Genomic DNA, 14,528 nt, shown 5'->3' with positions numbered 1-14,528 from the left:
TTCCCCTTCCACCAACTTCTCCACTGAATTATGTCAAACCCAGGGAAGATGCATCTCAAGCCACAGTTGCAGGCTACAGTCTGTTCATTTATTTTATTTTATTTTATTTTATTTTATTTTATTTTATTTTATTTTATTTTATTTTATTTTATTTTATAAAACTTAGGCACTGCAAACAAACAAACTAACAGCGGTTTACAGAAGATAAAACAGTAAAATAAAATATAAAAAATCACAACCCTACTTTAAAACGTGCAAAAGTTAAAATACTAAAACAGCTTAAAATTACCTCAGCTTTCTAAGCATCTGGGCAGGCTTGCATAAGTAGCAAGTATCACGGATGAACAATCTTTGCTTCCTGTCACCTTTGTGGGAAACTGTGTTTGGCCACTGTGCACACTGCGGGTTTTGTTGTTGTTTAGTCGTTTAGACGTGTCCAACTCTTCGTGACCCCATGGACCAGAGCATGCCAGGCACTCCTGTTTTCCACTGCCTCTTGCAGTTTGATCAAACTCATGCTGGTAGCTTCGAGAACACTGTCCAACCATCTCGTCTTCTGTCGTCCCCTTCTCTCCCCTTCTCCTTGTGCCCTTCTCCTTGTGCCCTCCATCTTTCCCAACATCAGGGTCTTTTCCAGGGAGTCTTCTCTTCTCATGAGGTGGTCAAAGTATTGGAGCCTCAGCTTCACGATCTGTCCTTCCAGTGAGCACTCAGGGCTGATTTCCTTGAGAATGGATTGGTTTGACACTGTGGATACTTGTAGACAAAACGTTTCATTTTCACGTGTGACAATTGCCACAGGAGTTTTAAGTATCTGAAGCGGCTGTCCCCATACTTTGGTCAGCATCTTCTAAATAAACTTACCAAAGGATGCTCCTCTTCCATTTCTTTCCAGATTTTCCAAAGTGTTGACAAAAGGTGCTAGTGAAGAAGAAGACATAGATGACATAATTAAAGATATCATCGACGAAAACAGCTATGCCAAAAATCTTGTGGTAGGTCAAGACAAAGCAACCTATGAGGAAAGGGAAAGTTGGGGGGGGGGAGTGTCAGTCAGAACCTTTGAAGAAGAAAGCCAGATGAAAAGGGAAAGTGGTGGAAGTCTAGAGTAAGAATAGTCAACCTTTCCCTCAGGAGTAATCCGTCAGGGCCGCATGGTGGCGGTGGGTAGAACCAAAGCCAAGGAAGCAGAGAAAAAGTGTTCTAGATTCCCTAATCTGGAATAAAGCTAAGACTGCTTCAGTTGTCACATCAGATTAAAATTTCTAGTCCTATGCATCAGCCAGAGCCATTTACTCCAGTCCAGAACCCAAAGTTCACATTAAGAGAATGGGTACATCCTTACTGGAGGAAGGAAAATACTGCCTGGCTGATGGAGCAGTGTGGTTCCCCATGTATCTTTGCTGCAGCTGCCTGCAGACATGGGAGCCATTTGTGAAGCCCTCATGTTGTTTGTTGCTTTTCTACCCTCTGTCTTCCTCCTCTTCGAGTAGACTTCTGGTCCTTGTTATTTGGAAACAAAAGCAGGAAAGCTTTACCGTGCTGCTGGTTTGTGTTAAGAGGTCCCCATCTCTCTCTCTCTTTGTTAGAAGCATAAATCTAAGTCACCTAGCCCTGCATCTGAAAATAGAACTACCTCCGTTCAAGCTCATGGTAAGAGGTAAGTAAAAATCACATGAGTGAGTAAATGCTTTGAACAGTAAACAGCTAATTTCAACTTAACTCTATTGACAGTCGGTAAACGAAAGAATGCATGGGTTGGATCAAGAGTGACTTAGTTGCACTAAGACTGCAAGCCTGTACACACTTACCTGAGAGTAAGTCCTATTGAACTCAGTGGGATTTAATTTTTGCTGTTATTTCTCATTGAAATCAATGGGAATTGAGTTATTTACATTGCACCATTGGGTAGGTCACTGCCCCAAAGAGCTTACAATCTAAAGTGCAGGATAAGCAAAACAACAGTGGAAGGGAAGGCAGAGGCAAATTGGAAGAATGGTATGGCTATTTCATTTATGTGTGCATAGGTTTAGGCTGCAATCTAATGCCAGGTTATCGGAGACTAAGCCCCATCGAACACGGTATTTCCATATAGCTATTTCTAGGATATCACTGTTCATCAGAAGCTAACTGTGTATGTTTTCTCAGAAGTAAATTTGTCTATGTTCAACATGGAAACGAGAAAGTTCTGCCAAAAGATCCATATAGGGTATGTGTATTTTGAGGGTGGATTAGAGGGAAGAGTCTTACCCGGGACGCAGTTTCAAACTGCAGTGGTACCCTGGGTTACAGACACTTCAGGTTACAGACACTTCAGGTTACAGACTCCACTAACCCAGAAATACTACCTCAGGTTAAGAACTTTGCTTCAGGATGAGAACAGAAATATCATGGCAGCGGGAGGCCCCATTAGCTAAAGTGGTACCTCAGGTTAAGAACAGTTTCAGGTTAAGAATGGGCTTCCAGAACGAATTAAGTTCTTAACCTGAGGTACCACTGTACAGGACAGCAAGGAAGAAAGGGCAGATTCATTTGAATCATTGCTAACTTTTCACTTTGATTTCAATGGCACCTAAGTGCAACTAGCATAAAGGTAAAGGTAAAGGTAAAGGTACCCCTGCCCGTACGGGCCAGTCTTGACAGACTCTGGGGTTGTGCGCCCATCTCACTTAAGAGGCCAGGGGCCAGCGCTGTCCGGAGACACTTCCGGGTCACGTGGCCAGCGTGACATCGCTGCTCTGGCGAGCCAGAGCCGCACACGGAAACGCCGTTTACCTTCCCGCTGGTAAGCGGTCCCTATTTATCTACTTGCACCCGGAGGTGCTTTCGAACTGCTAGGTTGGCAGGCGCTGGGACCGAGCAGCGGGAGCGCACCCCGCCGCAGGGATTTGAACCGCCGACCTTTCGATCGGCAAGTCCTAGGCGCTGAGGCTTTAACCCACAGCATGGATCAAACCCTATGTCTTCAGTGGACAGAATTTTATTGCTTGTTGCATTATTGCTGGTTAGGGCAGCCAGATGCAAAAGAGAACAGGGCTCCTACATCTTTAATAGCTGTGCGGAAGATGGAATTTCAGCATGTGTGTTTGTCAAGCTATGCTCTACTCTTTAGCTTCTGGTCTCCCTAATGCTGACAGTTTTGTGAGTATGTGAGAGCACCAGTTGATGTTTATGAAGAAATGGTCACATCAGTTCTTCTTTTAACTATATAGAATATGCCATGAAATGAGGATGGGGGCATTTTAATAGCTTTTCAGAACTTAAACCTCCATGTTGATGATGATGTTTGCTTGATTTCTAGTCCCTGATGTGTTTGGTAGAAATCCTGCAGGTTCTGGAGTATTTCCCTTCCAGTTGGGTTTTTTGCCCCCAAGATACATATATCATGCAGATAATAATATTACCATTTCTTCTGAATTGTCCTGCCTTATAGTTCTACAAACAAAAGGTTTGTTGAAAAGGTACACATGCTCACTAGAGTAATGACACCTGAGAAATCAAATGATGCAAACTTTGCAGGCAAATGGTTTAAGGTGGGGTTTTTTCTTCTTCTTCACAACTATTTCAAGGCTTTCCGATTTATTTCTTGTAGATGTTGCCCTGTATATCTTGGTGGAAGCAGTGCGCCACATGGTATAGGAACAAATATTTCTCAGAGGTAGGCATTTAAAAATAAATAAATACTGGCAATTGCATTATGAGACCTTCATGTTTCTCTTACTGCTATATTAGGAAGGAACATACTGTAAGCTGCTGCTTTATACTGAATCAGACTGTTGGTCCATCTGGCATAGTATTGTCTACACGGACTGGCAGCAACCCTCTGGCGTTTCAGACAGAGGCATTTCTCAGTCCTTCTTGGAGATGGCTGGGACTGAACCTGGGAGCTTTTGCACCATCTGTGACCCTCTCCACCCCCACCCCAAGCTGCTGCACACAGTTATCTCAGCGTGTGGTCTGTAGCCACAAGGAGTCAGTCTGAGTTCACTATTCAGCTGCATCAGCCAGTGGCAAGGCAGGTGAGAAAAGCCCCCAGCACATGCAGGATTCAGCCTATGTTTGTTTAGATTTCTGTATACCACCAGCATTTGCGTGTACAGATCATGCTTACCCATGTTAAAGAAGCATATGAATCAGAAACACAGAGGATCTTGGATATATGTTCACATAGTTTCACAAACATGATCCTCTTGTGAGGAGGGAAGTGGTGAGAGATCAGCTGTGATGTGCCATAAAGGTCAGTTCCCATAAGGATTTTTCCTAGGCTAAATTCTTCCTGTAAAATGGAGGCACCCAAGCTTTTACCCATACATAGAAAAAAGGGTGAAAATTGAATTAGTAAATACCAGAGTTGCAGCCTTTAATCAACTGAGGTTTTATTTTATTGAATGGTAAGAACTGATTTTATTTAGTGGAGGCTAGTTTTAAACAGTGGCACTGAAAGCTTAGAGTGTAACCGTTCTGTTTAAAGGTTAGTCTAGTTCTGGTGAGTTAGGATAGGAAATGTGAAACAGAATATTCCTTTCCTTTTAACAGCTGTTTATTAAATTGTGAGTTTTTTCACACTTCTGTCAAGATTTAAGAAATGCACCTATTATGAGATTGGATAATATGAACAAGTTTAATAAGTTAAGAAATAAGTTGATTGAACTGTTCCATGTGTTTAATCTATAATGTTTGTAATTTTTTTTGGACAGAACCTGTGATCAGCTGCGGTGTACTGCATGTGACTTCCGCGTTTTGCAATACGATGACTTTCAGTGGGATCAGTCATGTGATTACCTCTTTTTCAGGTATGCTTTACAGATAATATTGATAGGAATATTTGGTGTGATGTGGCCTATATGGTATTGGGGTATCATATAAATGTTGTGGTCCGTAAATGTTCTGATATCAACTTTACAGAATTGCAGGTGTGGATATTTCAGTACATAGATTGGGGGGAAAGCCTATAGCAGAAATACCCAAAGGCTTTCATTTCAGTGACAAGGGTAGAGTATCTTTGTCTTTGTTCCACTCTGTGGCTAATTGGGCAATGATTGGCTGTGTGGTTCTGAGGGAGTTGGTTTGTTGTTGTTGTTGTTGTTGTTGTTGTTGTTGTTGTTGTTGTTATTATTATTATCATCATCATCATCATCACATCCATCTGTCTGGGTTGCCCCAGCCAGTCCAACAAATGTAAAAGCATAATAAAACAAGAACGCTGTTGAAATAGAATATTTTTGATTGGTAGGAATAACATGCCTGAATTCTGCAAGTTGAGGACGAAGATGCAAACCAAGAATGGATCGAGGGCCTATGCTTGTCAGTGCACTTGGAGATCAATAGATGAATTAACAGACCTCACTGTGGATCGACAGCTCCGCTGGGTTTGCAGCAAACACGTCGAATGAAGTTGTCTTTGTCATTCACATGCTCATTTCTGTATGAAGACCATCTGTTCACTGCTCGGCATCACGAGTGATGAATTGAGTGTGTTCCGTGTACACTTAGATTTTGATAATCCAAATACAAACTCTGGACTTTGCCTTGTCTGCAATTCCCTTGTGAACTAATGGAACTGGGGGGGCATAGTAAGCCGGAGACCTTCCTCGGCCTAGAGGACCAGGCAGGCAGAACTGTTGAGTACTTCCAGCACAGCAGGGAGTGAAGCTGAAAGGAAACAAGGCCCGGGTCCTAGAAGGCATCCCACAAATGTAGAAGCGAGAGATACACCTGAAAAGAAAGAGAAATCTGCCTAAGCTAATACTTGGGTTAGAACACTTTTTGAATATGCATGTGGGATATTTTGGCTTTGGCTTTTTACCTGCACATGTGTATGTAGTGAGCCAATCTTCAAATTAATATTATTTCGGAGTTGTTTTAGCAGGATGCTGAAGCTTGCTTTCAGAGCAAGAGCAGATAGCTTGGACAGTCCAGCGATGGGAAGGAAAATGACACGACAGCTCCAGCATTTTAATAAGCTCATTTCTAGTTGTGAGCCAGGTCCTTAGGCTGGAGTCTTCATGCATGCCATCCCAGGAATCAGCCCCACTGGACACAGTGGTACTTGCTTCTAAGTAAACATAACCAGAGTTGAGCTAGGGTGGCGCTTTTTCCACTCCCTTAAGTCTGCAATCCTGTGCACACTCACTTGGAACAAAGTCCCACTGAATTCAGTAGGACTTACTTCTGAGTAGAATGCATTGGATTGAGCCACTCAAAGCTGTTCGTGTAAATGATATTGCGACGGAGCCTAAACAATTTTTTTGCAATGATATTCAAAATCAATGTATTTCTTTGCAGGGGACAAGGGTAAACGTCCTATTAGGTATAGGGTTATTCCACCTTCACTGGCACTCTGCAAGTTTTAAGTTATCAGAAAACTGTTGTTAGATGTCTATTTCAGTTGTCTTTTGAGACTGACAGTGCATCCACATTCTATGTTTTAATCTTTGTATCGGAATACCAAATATAATCAAAGTGGTTTAGAACTCTTGCATCCCCATTTCCATCTTAAAAAAAGAATTGAGCCGATGGGTGATACCCAGTGTTAGTCAGACCCAGAGTGGACATATTGAAATGAACTGGACTTGCATAACTGAATTCCCTTGATTTCAGTGGGTCTGCTCAGAGGTTGACTTAGCAGGGTTGCATGATTTTGAGTTGTATGATTTAGCTGATCCTGAATTATTTTCTCAACCAGCACGTGTAGCACTATTCCAGGAGTTTTTTCTGTAGCACTGAAAGTTTAAAAGCGCATTGAAGCGTAAACAATTGTAGCAAGCAAGTAGTACTCAGAATGTGGGAAACAATAGCACATTTGGAAAAAAAATGTTGCTCATACGATCTTAAAACACATCATCCTATGCAAGGAATTTCAGTTGCTTTTTAGACCATGTAATCTGTTTAGAATAAATAACTTGGATATACTTTCTTTTAAACCAAAATATGGAATCTAAAAGTCCACAAGGCAGAAATCGTTCCCTCTAATTTCTCTGTAATGCTAGAGTCATTAAAAGTTGTATTCTTGGCATATCTGAATAAGTTGGTTAAATTTCATGTATTAATTGCCTGTTGTATTTGTTCTTTTAGGCCCCCATGGTGTCTTGATAGCTAACACATGCCTGAAATGTTAAACACATGCATAGTTTGGTATTTATGAAATATGGAATGTGAAACCCACTGAATAATTAGTAAACAGCACTATATAAATACTGATTATTATTATTATTATTATTATTATCATCATCATCATCATCATCATCATCATCATTATTATTATTATTATTGAGAGATGGGGTTGGGAGTGAATATAAATATTGGTTACTGATGGGAGGCAGGGTTTGGTGTGACTGATCCTAGCCAGATATAGCTGGCTGAACCTAAGGTGTTTTTAGACCAGGAATGAGGAGTCCAAATGTTGGACTCCCAACTCCCATCAGCCTAGCCCACAGTCAGGAAAGTTAGGAGTTGTAGTCCAACAACATCTGGGGGGCATCCCTGACTTAGACAGTGGTTGACACAGCAAACACCACTAGATTCTATCACCTTTAAGAGCTAGTTCTGTGCACTGTATGCCAGGAGGTTGCTCAGATACAAATTCACTAGGTGACCTTAGACAAAGTACTGGTCCTACACACATACCATCTGCAGTATGTGGAGAACAGCACAGGCCAGTCTTATCAGGTTACTGTTGGAATTACTGAACTATTGTGCTTGAAGAACTTCAAAAGCCTAAAAGGTGCTATATACACTGTTGACCTGTGCCTCAGTGTGTTACAAACAAGTACAGCAATTTGACTTCTTAAACAGGACTTCAACTCGGGGGGTGGGAGGGGGTTAAAGAAAAGGATCTGATCTGGACTTGGATTGTAGATGAAATAGAAACAGTAATTGGCAATTTAAAATATTTCAGACTATATCTGAAAGATTTTAAACATTACACATTTTACACAGCACAAAACATTAAGTATCATATGTTTAGGTGCCCATAAAGTGTTTGATCATCTTCATTGGTCCTTTTCATTTTGTGTCTTGGAAAGGATAAATTTTGGTAAATATTCTACACAGGTAATCAGAGTTCTGTATTGTCCAATAATGACAAGAGTCCACGTCAACTGATGTGGTTGACGGAGTTTTAAAACTCATAGGGGAACTGAACAGGGGTGTCCCCTTTTCCCTTTGTTATTGGTTCCTTCATTAAAACCATTAGCTGAAACCCTTCGTAAGAATACAAAAATGTTGAGTGTCATAATAAATGAGCAAGAACATAAAAGAAAGCAAAGCTACCGTAATTCACTTTGATAACTGAATCTGGGAGGGGTGGTATTCAAAGTAGGATATTATTTGCTTTTCATTTGACTTACCTGGTTGATCTTCTGTTACGCGCTCTGTGTGAGTCACTGACGTATTATTCTTTCCTACCTGCATTACTTTCTGATAATGGAAGTTGTATTTGATGTTTTGTTTGGTTTTTAAAATTAAAACACACACTATAAATGCAAAGCACAGTATTATCCCCTGCAGTCCTGTAGTTTTCATTCTCTCGATAATGTTGGCAGCTCAGGTCTCTGAAACCTGCAGGATTTAGGGGCTAAGTGGGCATGGACAGAGTTGATTATTTGGTTCTGAGCCATCTGTTGGGAAAGCGGTTGACCTACATAGGCAGTCTGAAGGGAGGGCTTCACAATGCCACATTTGAAGCCAAATAGGATTCTTTCCCCCCTCAGAGTTGCTGAAAGGGGGGCTTATTTATACTGTATGAACCCTTTGCTCATGGCGAATGAGATACCTGAACTGTTTGCCATGAGAAAACTCCATGAATGGGATTGCAAAATCTTCCAGCGACTATTCAGGGTTTAAGAGCATCCCACTGCAAGCAGGCCAAGTATATGAACTAGCCCCAGGATGATTCACAAAAATATCTTCCTTTTCCATGTTTTTCCCAGCGCATACTAGCTTTTGGTCAACCCAGCTTTGACTTGTACAAGTTGGTTTGCTGGATGCTTCAAATCAACATTCATACAGAGAGACCCCGATCGCACTTAGAAATAATAATAATAATAATAATAATAATAATAATAATAATAATAATATATTATTTATACCCCGCCCATCTGGCTGGGCCTCCCCAGCCACTCTGGGCGGCTTCCAAAAGAATATTAAAATACTATGATACATCAAACATTAAAAGCATCCCTGAACAGGGCTGCCTTCAGATGTCTTCTAAAAGTCTGGTAGTTGTTGTTCTCTTTGACATCTGGTGGGAGGGCATTCCACAAGGAGGGCGCCACTACCGAAAAGGCCCTCTGCCTGGTTCCCTGTAACTTGGCTTCTCGCAGTGAGGGAACCGCCAGAAGGCCCTTGGTGCTGGACCTCAGTGTCCGGGTAGAACGATGGGGGTGGAGACGCTCCTTCAGGTATACTGGACCGAGGCCGTTTAGGGCTTTAAAGGTCAGCACCAACACTTTGAATTGTGCTCGGAAACGTACTGGGAGCCAATGTAGGTCTTTCAAGACCGGTGTTATATGGTCTCGGTGGCCGCTCCCTGTCACCAGTCTGGCTGCTGCGTTCTGGATTAGTTGTAGTTTCCGGGTCACCTTCAAAGGTAGCCCCACGTAGAGTGCATTGCAGTAATCCAAGCGGGAGATAACCAGAGCATGCACCACTCTGGCGAGGCAGTCCACAGGCAGATAGGGTCTCAGCCTGCGTACCAGATGGAGCTGGTACACAGCTGCCCTGGACACGGATTTAACCTGTGCCTCCATGGACAGCTGTGAGTCCAAAATGACTCCCAGGCTGCGCACCTGGTCCTTCAGGGGCACAGTTACCCCATTCAGGACCAGGGAGTCCTCCACACCTGCCCGCCTCCTGTCCCCCAGAAACAGTACTTCTGTCTTGTCAGGATTCAATCTCAATCTGTTAGCCGCCATCCATCCTCCAACCGCCTCCAGACACTCACACAGGACCTTCACCGCCTTCACTGGTTCTGATTTGAAAGAGAGGTAGAGCTGGGTATCATCCGCATACTGATGAACACCCAGCCCAAACCCCCTGATGATCTCTCCCAGCGGCTGCATGTAAATGTTGAAAAGCATGGGGGAGAGGACAGAACCCTGAGGCACCCCACAAGTGAGAGCCCAGGGGTCTGAACACTCATCCCCCACCACCACTTTCTGAACACGGCCCAGGAGGAAGGAGCGGAACCACTGTAGGACTGTGCCCCCAGCTCCCAGCCCCTCAAGACGGTCCAGAAGGAAATTGATGGAACACATTGTTAGCAATGCTGGTCTGTGTCCACTCCTGCTGACTTTTATTTATTATTTTTATTTATTAAATTTCTGTACCACCCTTCACCTGAGGATCACAGGGGAGTTTCCAATATATGGAGAATGTATAAGGTAGTCCTATTCAAAATGGGAGGGAACCTTAGAGTGTGTTTATAATTTTAATGCCATCTGTGAGTCTCATACTTTTACAGAGTACAGTGGTACCTCAGCTTAAGTACTTAATTCGTTCCGGAGGTGCGTTCTTAACCTGAAACTGTTCTTAACCTGAAGCACCACTTTAGCTAATGGGGCCTTCTGCTGCTGCTGCGCCACTGGAACACGATTTCTGTTCTCATCCTGAAGCAAAGTTCTTAACCCGAGGTACTATTTCTGGGTTAGCGGAGTCTGTAATGTAACCTGAAGCGTATGTAACCCGAGGTACCACTGTACAAGAGGAGGGGTGTTTGCTCTGAGCAGCTTATAAAGGTCACATCTACACCATACATTTAAAGCTCATTTATACCACTTCTACAGTCATTGCTCCTCACCACTATCCCCCCAAAAATCCTGGGAATTGTAGTTTGTCCCCACAGAGCTACTGTTCCCAGCAGCCTTAGCAAACTACCATTCCCAGCCATGTGCTTTAAATGTAACAGGGGAAACAACAGAGGAAGGGAAAGCTGATTGGTTTTCCATAGTTGACTGAAAAATCAATACTGGTTATGGGCAAATAGAACAAAATATATACGCAGAGATTTATGGATAATTGACAGTTGAGTGATCACCACCAACCTGTCAAAGTGGGCCTGTTTGCGGGGGGGGGGGGGTAAAAAGCTGTCTCAGTGGGGCAGAAAGGTTCTGCACCCCTCATTCAGAAGTAAAAACACTGGATTTCCCCTGTTATGTCTACAGTGGTACCTCGGGTTACAGAAGCTTCAGGTTACAGACTCTGCTAACCCAGAAATAGTACCTTGGATTAAGAACTTTGCTTCAGGATGAGAACAGAAATCGCACAGCGCAGTGGGAGGCCCCAATAGCTAAAGTGGTACCTCAGGTTAAGAACAGTTTCAGGTTAAGAACGGACCTCCAGAACGAATTACGTACTTAACCCGAGGTACCACTGTACTTTGGTTCTTCCATTATGATGCTGCTCCTGCCCTGTGCTTTTAGCATTAGCCAGGCACCCAAAATTAAGCTGAACCAAATCAGCATTTTATTTCTATATGAGGAAAAGCCCTTTTAGCAGCTAATTTGGGAGCCTGTAACAGCCCGTTCTGCCTTCCATCTGGCTAAAAGCACACATGCTAGATTCTACATTCCAGTCCACGATTTTAACTTCTTAGAAGGTGTTTTTTTTATGTTCTCAGATCACAAAAAGGAGGATTGATTCTCCATGTAAAGTAAACATAGTATTCCTATTCAAAACTGCAGAGGGCAGACTTACACCAAGGTAGGTCTCTTGCATTTGTGTTTATCTGCACAGGAAGTCTTAAGCACTTCTTAAAAGCTGACCCAGAGCTCCTTCAAACCACCACTCCTCTGGCTATAAACTGAGTAATATGAACCCAAGATATCAAAACCTAGTTTTCTGTATGTTGCATAATGCCTGATAAAAATATGTCAAACAATAGTTCTCCCCTCCCCCCTTCTCTTTTTGACCTCAGTTAAGGGTTCCCACCACGACCCACATCTTTACGTTGAGTAATTTATCAGTTACTGAAGCTGGATGTTGTCAGGAAAGACAAAAGAATGTACATCTTCACACAGCACACTGTTTATCTCTGGAACTCACCACCGCAAGATGTCATCAAACAGCAGGGTAGGCATAAATTAAATTATTATTATTTTCAAATGTAGTTTAAACGAACTGTATTAGAAATAGATGCTGCTCCCCAACCTCCCATGTTTTGAAGAAAAAAAAGTTTGTTTTCCCTCTGCCAGAATCAGGCAGAGCAGCAGCAGTAGCTCGGATGCAGAACAGGGTTTATGATCTGGTGTGGCTTTATGGTGGCTGAATTTAACACCAGATTCTTGTGCATAGGGTTGCTCCCCCGCGCTTTTTTTTTTTTTAAGGAGGGTGGATATAAATAAGGAGGTAAATTAAAAACAAAACTGTGTGTCACCAACACCTGCTAAATCAGATCTGAGTCAATTTTAGGGAAATTTGAAAACTTACATCCCTAAGTAGAATCAAGCTGAGAAGTTTGCACAGAGAGGAGTGAGAGGATCTTCATCTGCACATTGAATCATATGGGGGATTCATTTATATGGAGCCTTTGGACACAATCCAGCAGAGGCATACTGAAGACTGCAGTCCTAAACACACTTGGAGTACAGCCCATTGGATTAAATGGGACTTCTGAGAAGACGTGCATAGAATTGTACTGCAAGTGTAGAATAAGCACTGAAGCATTTCCTTGTGCCATTCTATTTCTCCTTAAAACATAGTTACAGGAGAAACCTGTAATGCAACTTCCTCTGGTGTCATACTACAGAATTGTTTGGAATAAAGGGAATAAGGAAGCATCTGGCACATAACTGTAGGATTGTGGCATTTGCCTTCACTACTTGTGTTTCTTCTCTCTGGATTCCTCCTGTTTATTTGATTTGCTTGCAAAAAGCTTACATGGTGTTGTGTCCGGTCTTCAGTGATTAATTCTCATCTGCTCATGGGGTGGTTATATGACAATTAGCCTTCATCCTGATCTGCTTGGGAGCTGTTTACACAGCTTCCCATTTGTTCATCCTACACTTTTCAATGTATTTTTTCCTGTCACTTTCCAAACTGCAGAAGTCCCTTTTTTAAAAAGAAAAATGGTTTTGATGTGCCAGGACAACACTGAAATCCATTTCAACTGTGCAAGCCTAAATATCAGGCATGTGCTTGGGTCCCCCCTGCAAAATACTGTCATTCTGGAGGCCACACACACAATAACATGATCCTTTTCAGTACATTCAGGACTTCTCTTGCATCAAAGGAAACACTTGTTCATATTTGTTAGATCCTCTCCATCTTTGCTGCCTTCCCTAATTCTACACTATTTCTCTGTTTTAAGAGCACAACACTTTTCAGGGACAGAAATTGTAGCAGGCATTGGTGGTTTTGCTGTAAGGGGTGGGTGCAGGGAACAACTGTGAGGTCTGTCATAATCCAGATGTGCAGGAAGTCACATCCATAAATCTCTGTGCACAATGAGAGGAGAATACAGAATGGATTAGAGCGTGTTTTAAATAATCTCCGCAGCAAACTGTTTAAAAAATAGCATGTTATGTAGACTATTGCTAGACCACCATTGGGGCAGAGAGTACGTTTGTTAAAGTATGCAAAGGACTGATGAAATCACTTGTATTCCACCAGAGCCATTTTGTGAAATTTGGGTATCAAGCCAGAGAGAAGCTGCCACTTTGTCAAAAACAAGGAGAGCTACAGTGGTGCTAGTATGTGTGAGAGAGCTCAGGGCTACACACTGAAATAAGCCCAATATAATCCCATGGAATTAGTTTTAGTTTACATGAGTGTAACTGAGCACAGAATTTCACTTAAAATCCCATGACAAATCCTATTAACTTCAACAAAAATCCTGGTTAGGCTATGATACCTGTTAGACTTGGGAAGTTTAACAAAGGAGATCTCAGTCTGCAGACTGCAGATGCTTGCTAAGTATTTAAAAGACTCAAGGCACAGCCCATGACACAACTTTGCATAAAATTTGCTTGTGCTTGTTTACAGATGCAAATATATGGCAACTTTCAGAGGAGCAAAACAACAGTTCTTGCTTTTGCTCTCGGGGTGCCGGACTTTTGGGGCCAGAGGGGCATTTGTGGACACAACACACGTGCAGTCTCTCACGCACCACAACCTATTGGCTACAGCAGAATGCTTCTTTCAAGTCTGATTTAACTAGAAGAGGCAATGTGAGTGACACTGAATGCCTCTGTAGGTGCAGGTACACCCACGGGCACCATGTTGGCGACCCCTGCTCTGAGTTATGAGTTGCAACAGGACTTTATGGTCCCAGGACACTGTAAACAAATTGAGGTGGTAGGTTAAGCTCTCACCTGCATGGTGCTTTGCACTTCTTACAATCACTGTGTCTGTGGTCTTCCGTTTCCTGCACTCTGCTTCCAGCCCATGAACAGTGCAGGATAGCATCTCCCAACTGAAGCCATAACGTGGCACAGGACAAGGTGCACATTAAGGTGTTGTACTTTTGTACTGTTTTATTGTTGTTAGCCACCCTGAGCCCGGCTTCGGCTGGGGAGGGCGGGATATAAATA

At 42.6% G+C, this 14,528-nt stretch overlaps 1 protein-coding gene across 1 annotated transcript in view; it reads left to right on the top strand.

Moving 5' to 3' along the window:
* CFAP418 (cilia and flagella associated protein 418) overlaps positions 1-8,498 on the top strand; it is a 9,514-nt gene extending 1,016 nt beyond the window's left edge. The window contains exons 2-6 of the mRNA XM_079984768.1: positions 896-995; positions 1,590-1,660; positions 3,593-3,658; positions 4,698-4,793; positions 5,234-8,498. Of these exons, the coding sequence (XP_079840894.1) occupies positions 896-995; positions 1,590-1,660; positions 3,593-3,658; positions 4,698-4,793; positions 5,234-5,393 (493 nt within the window). The 3' untranslated portion in view covers positions 5,394-8,498. The remainder of the gene's footprint in view (positions 1-895; positions 996-1,589; positions 1,661-3,592; positions 3,659-4,697; positions 4,794-5,233) is intronic.
* Positions 8,499-14,528: the final 6,030 nt, after the last annotated feature.

The sequence above is a fragment of the Podarcis cretensis genome, assembly GCF_951804945.1.
Source record: "Podarcis cretensis genome assembly, chromosome: 7".
Lineage (NCBI taxonomy): Eukaryota > Metazoa > Chordata > Lepidosauria > Squamata > Lacertidae > Podarcis > Podarcis cretensis.
This window is presented reverse-complemented; position numbering and strand designations above follow the sequence as displayed.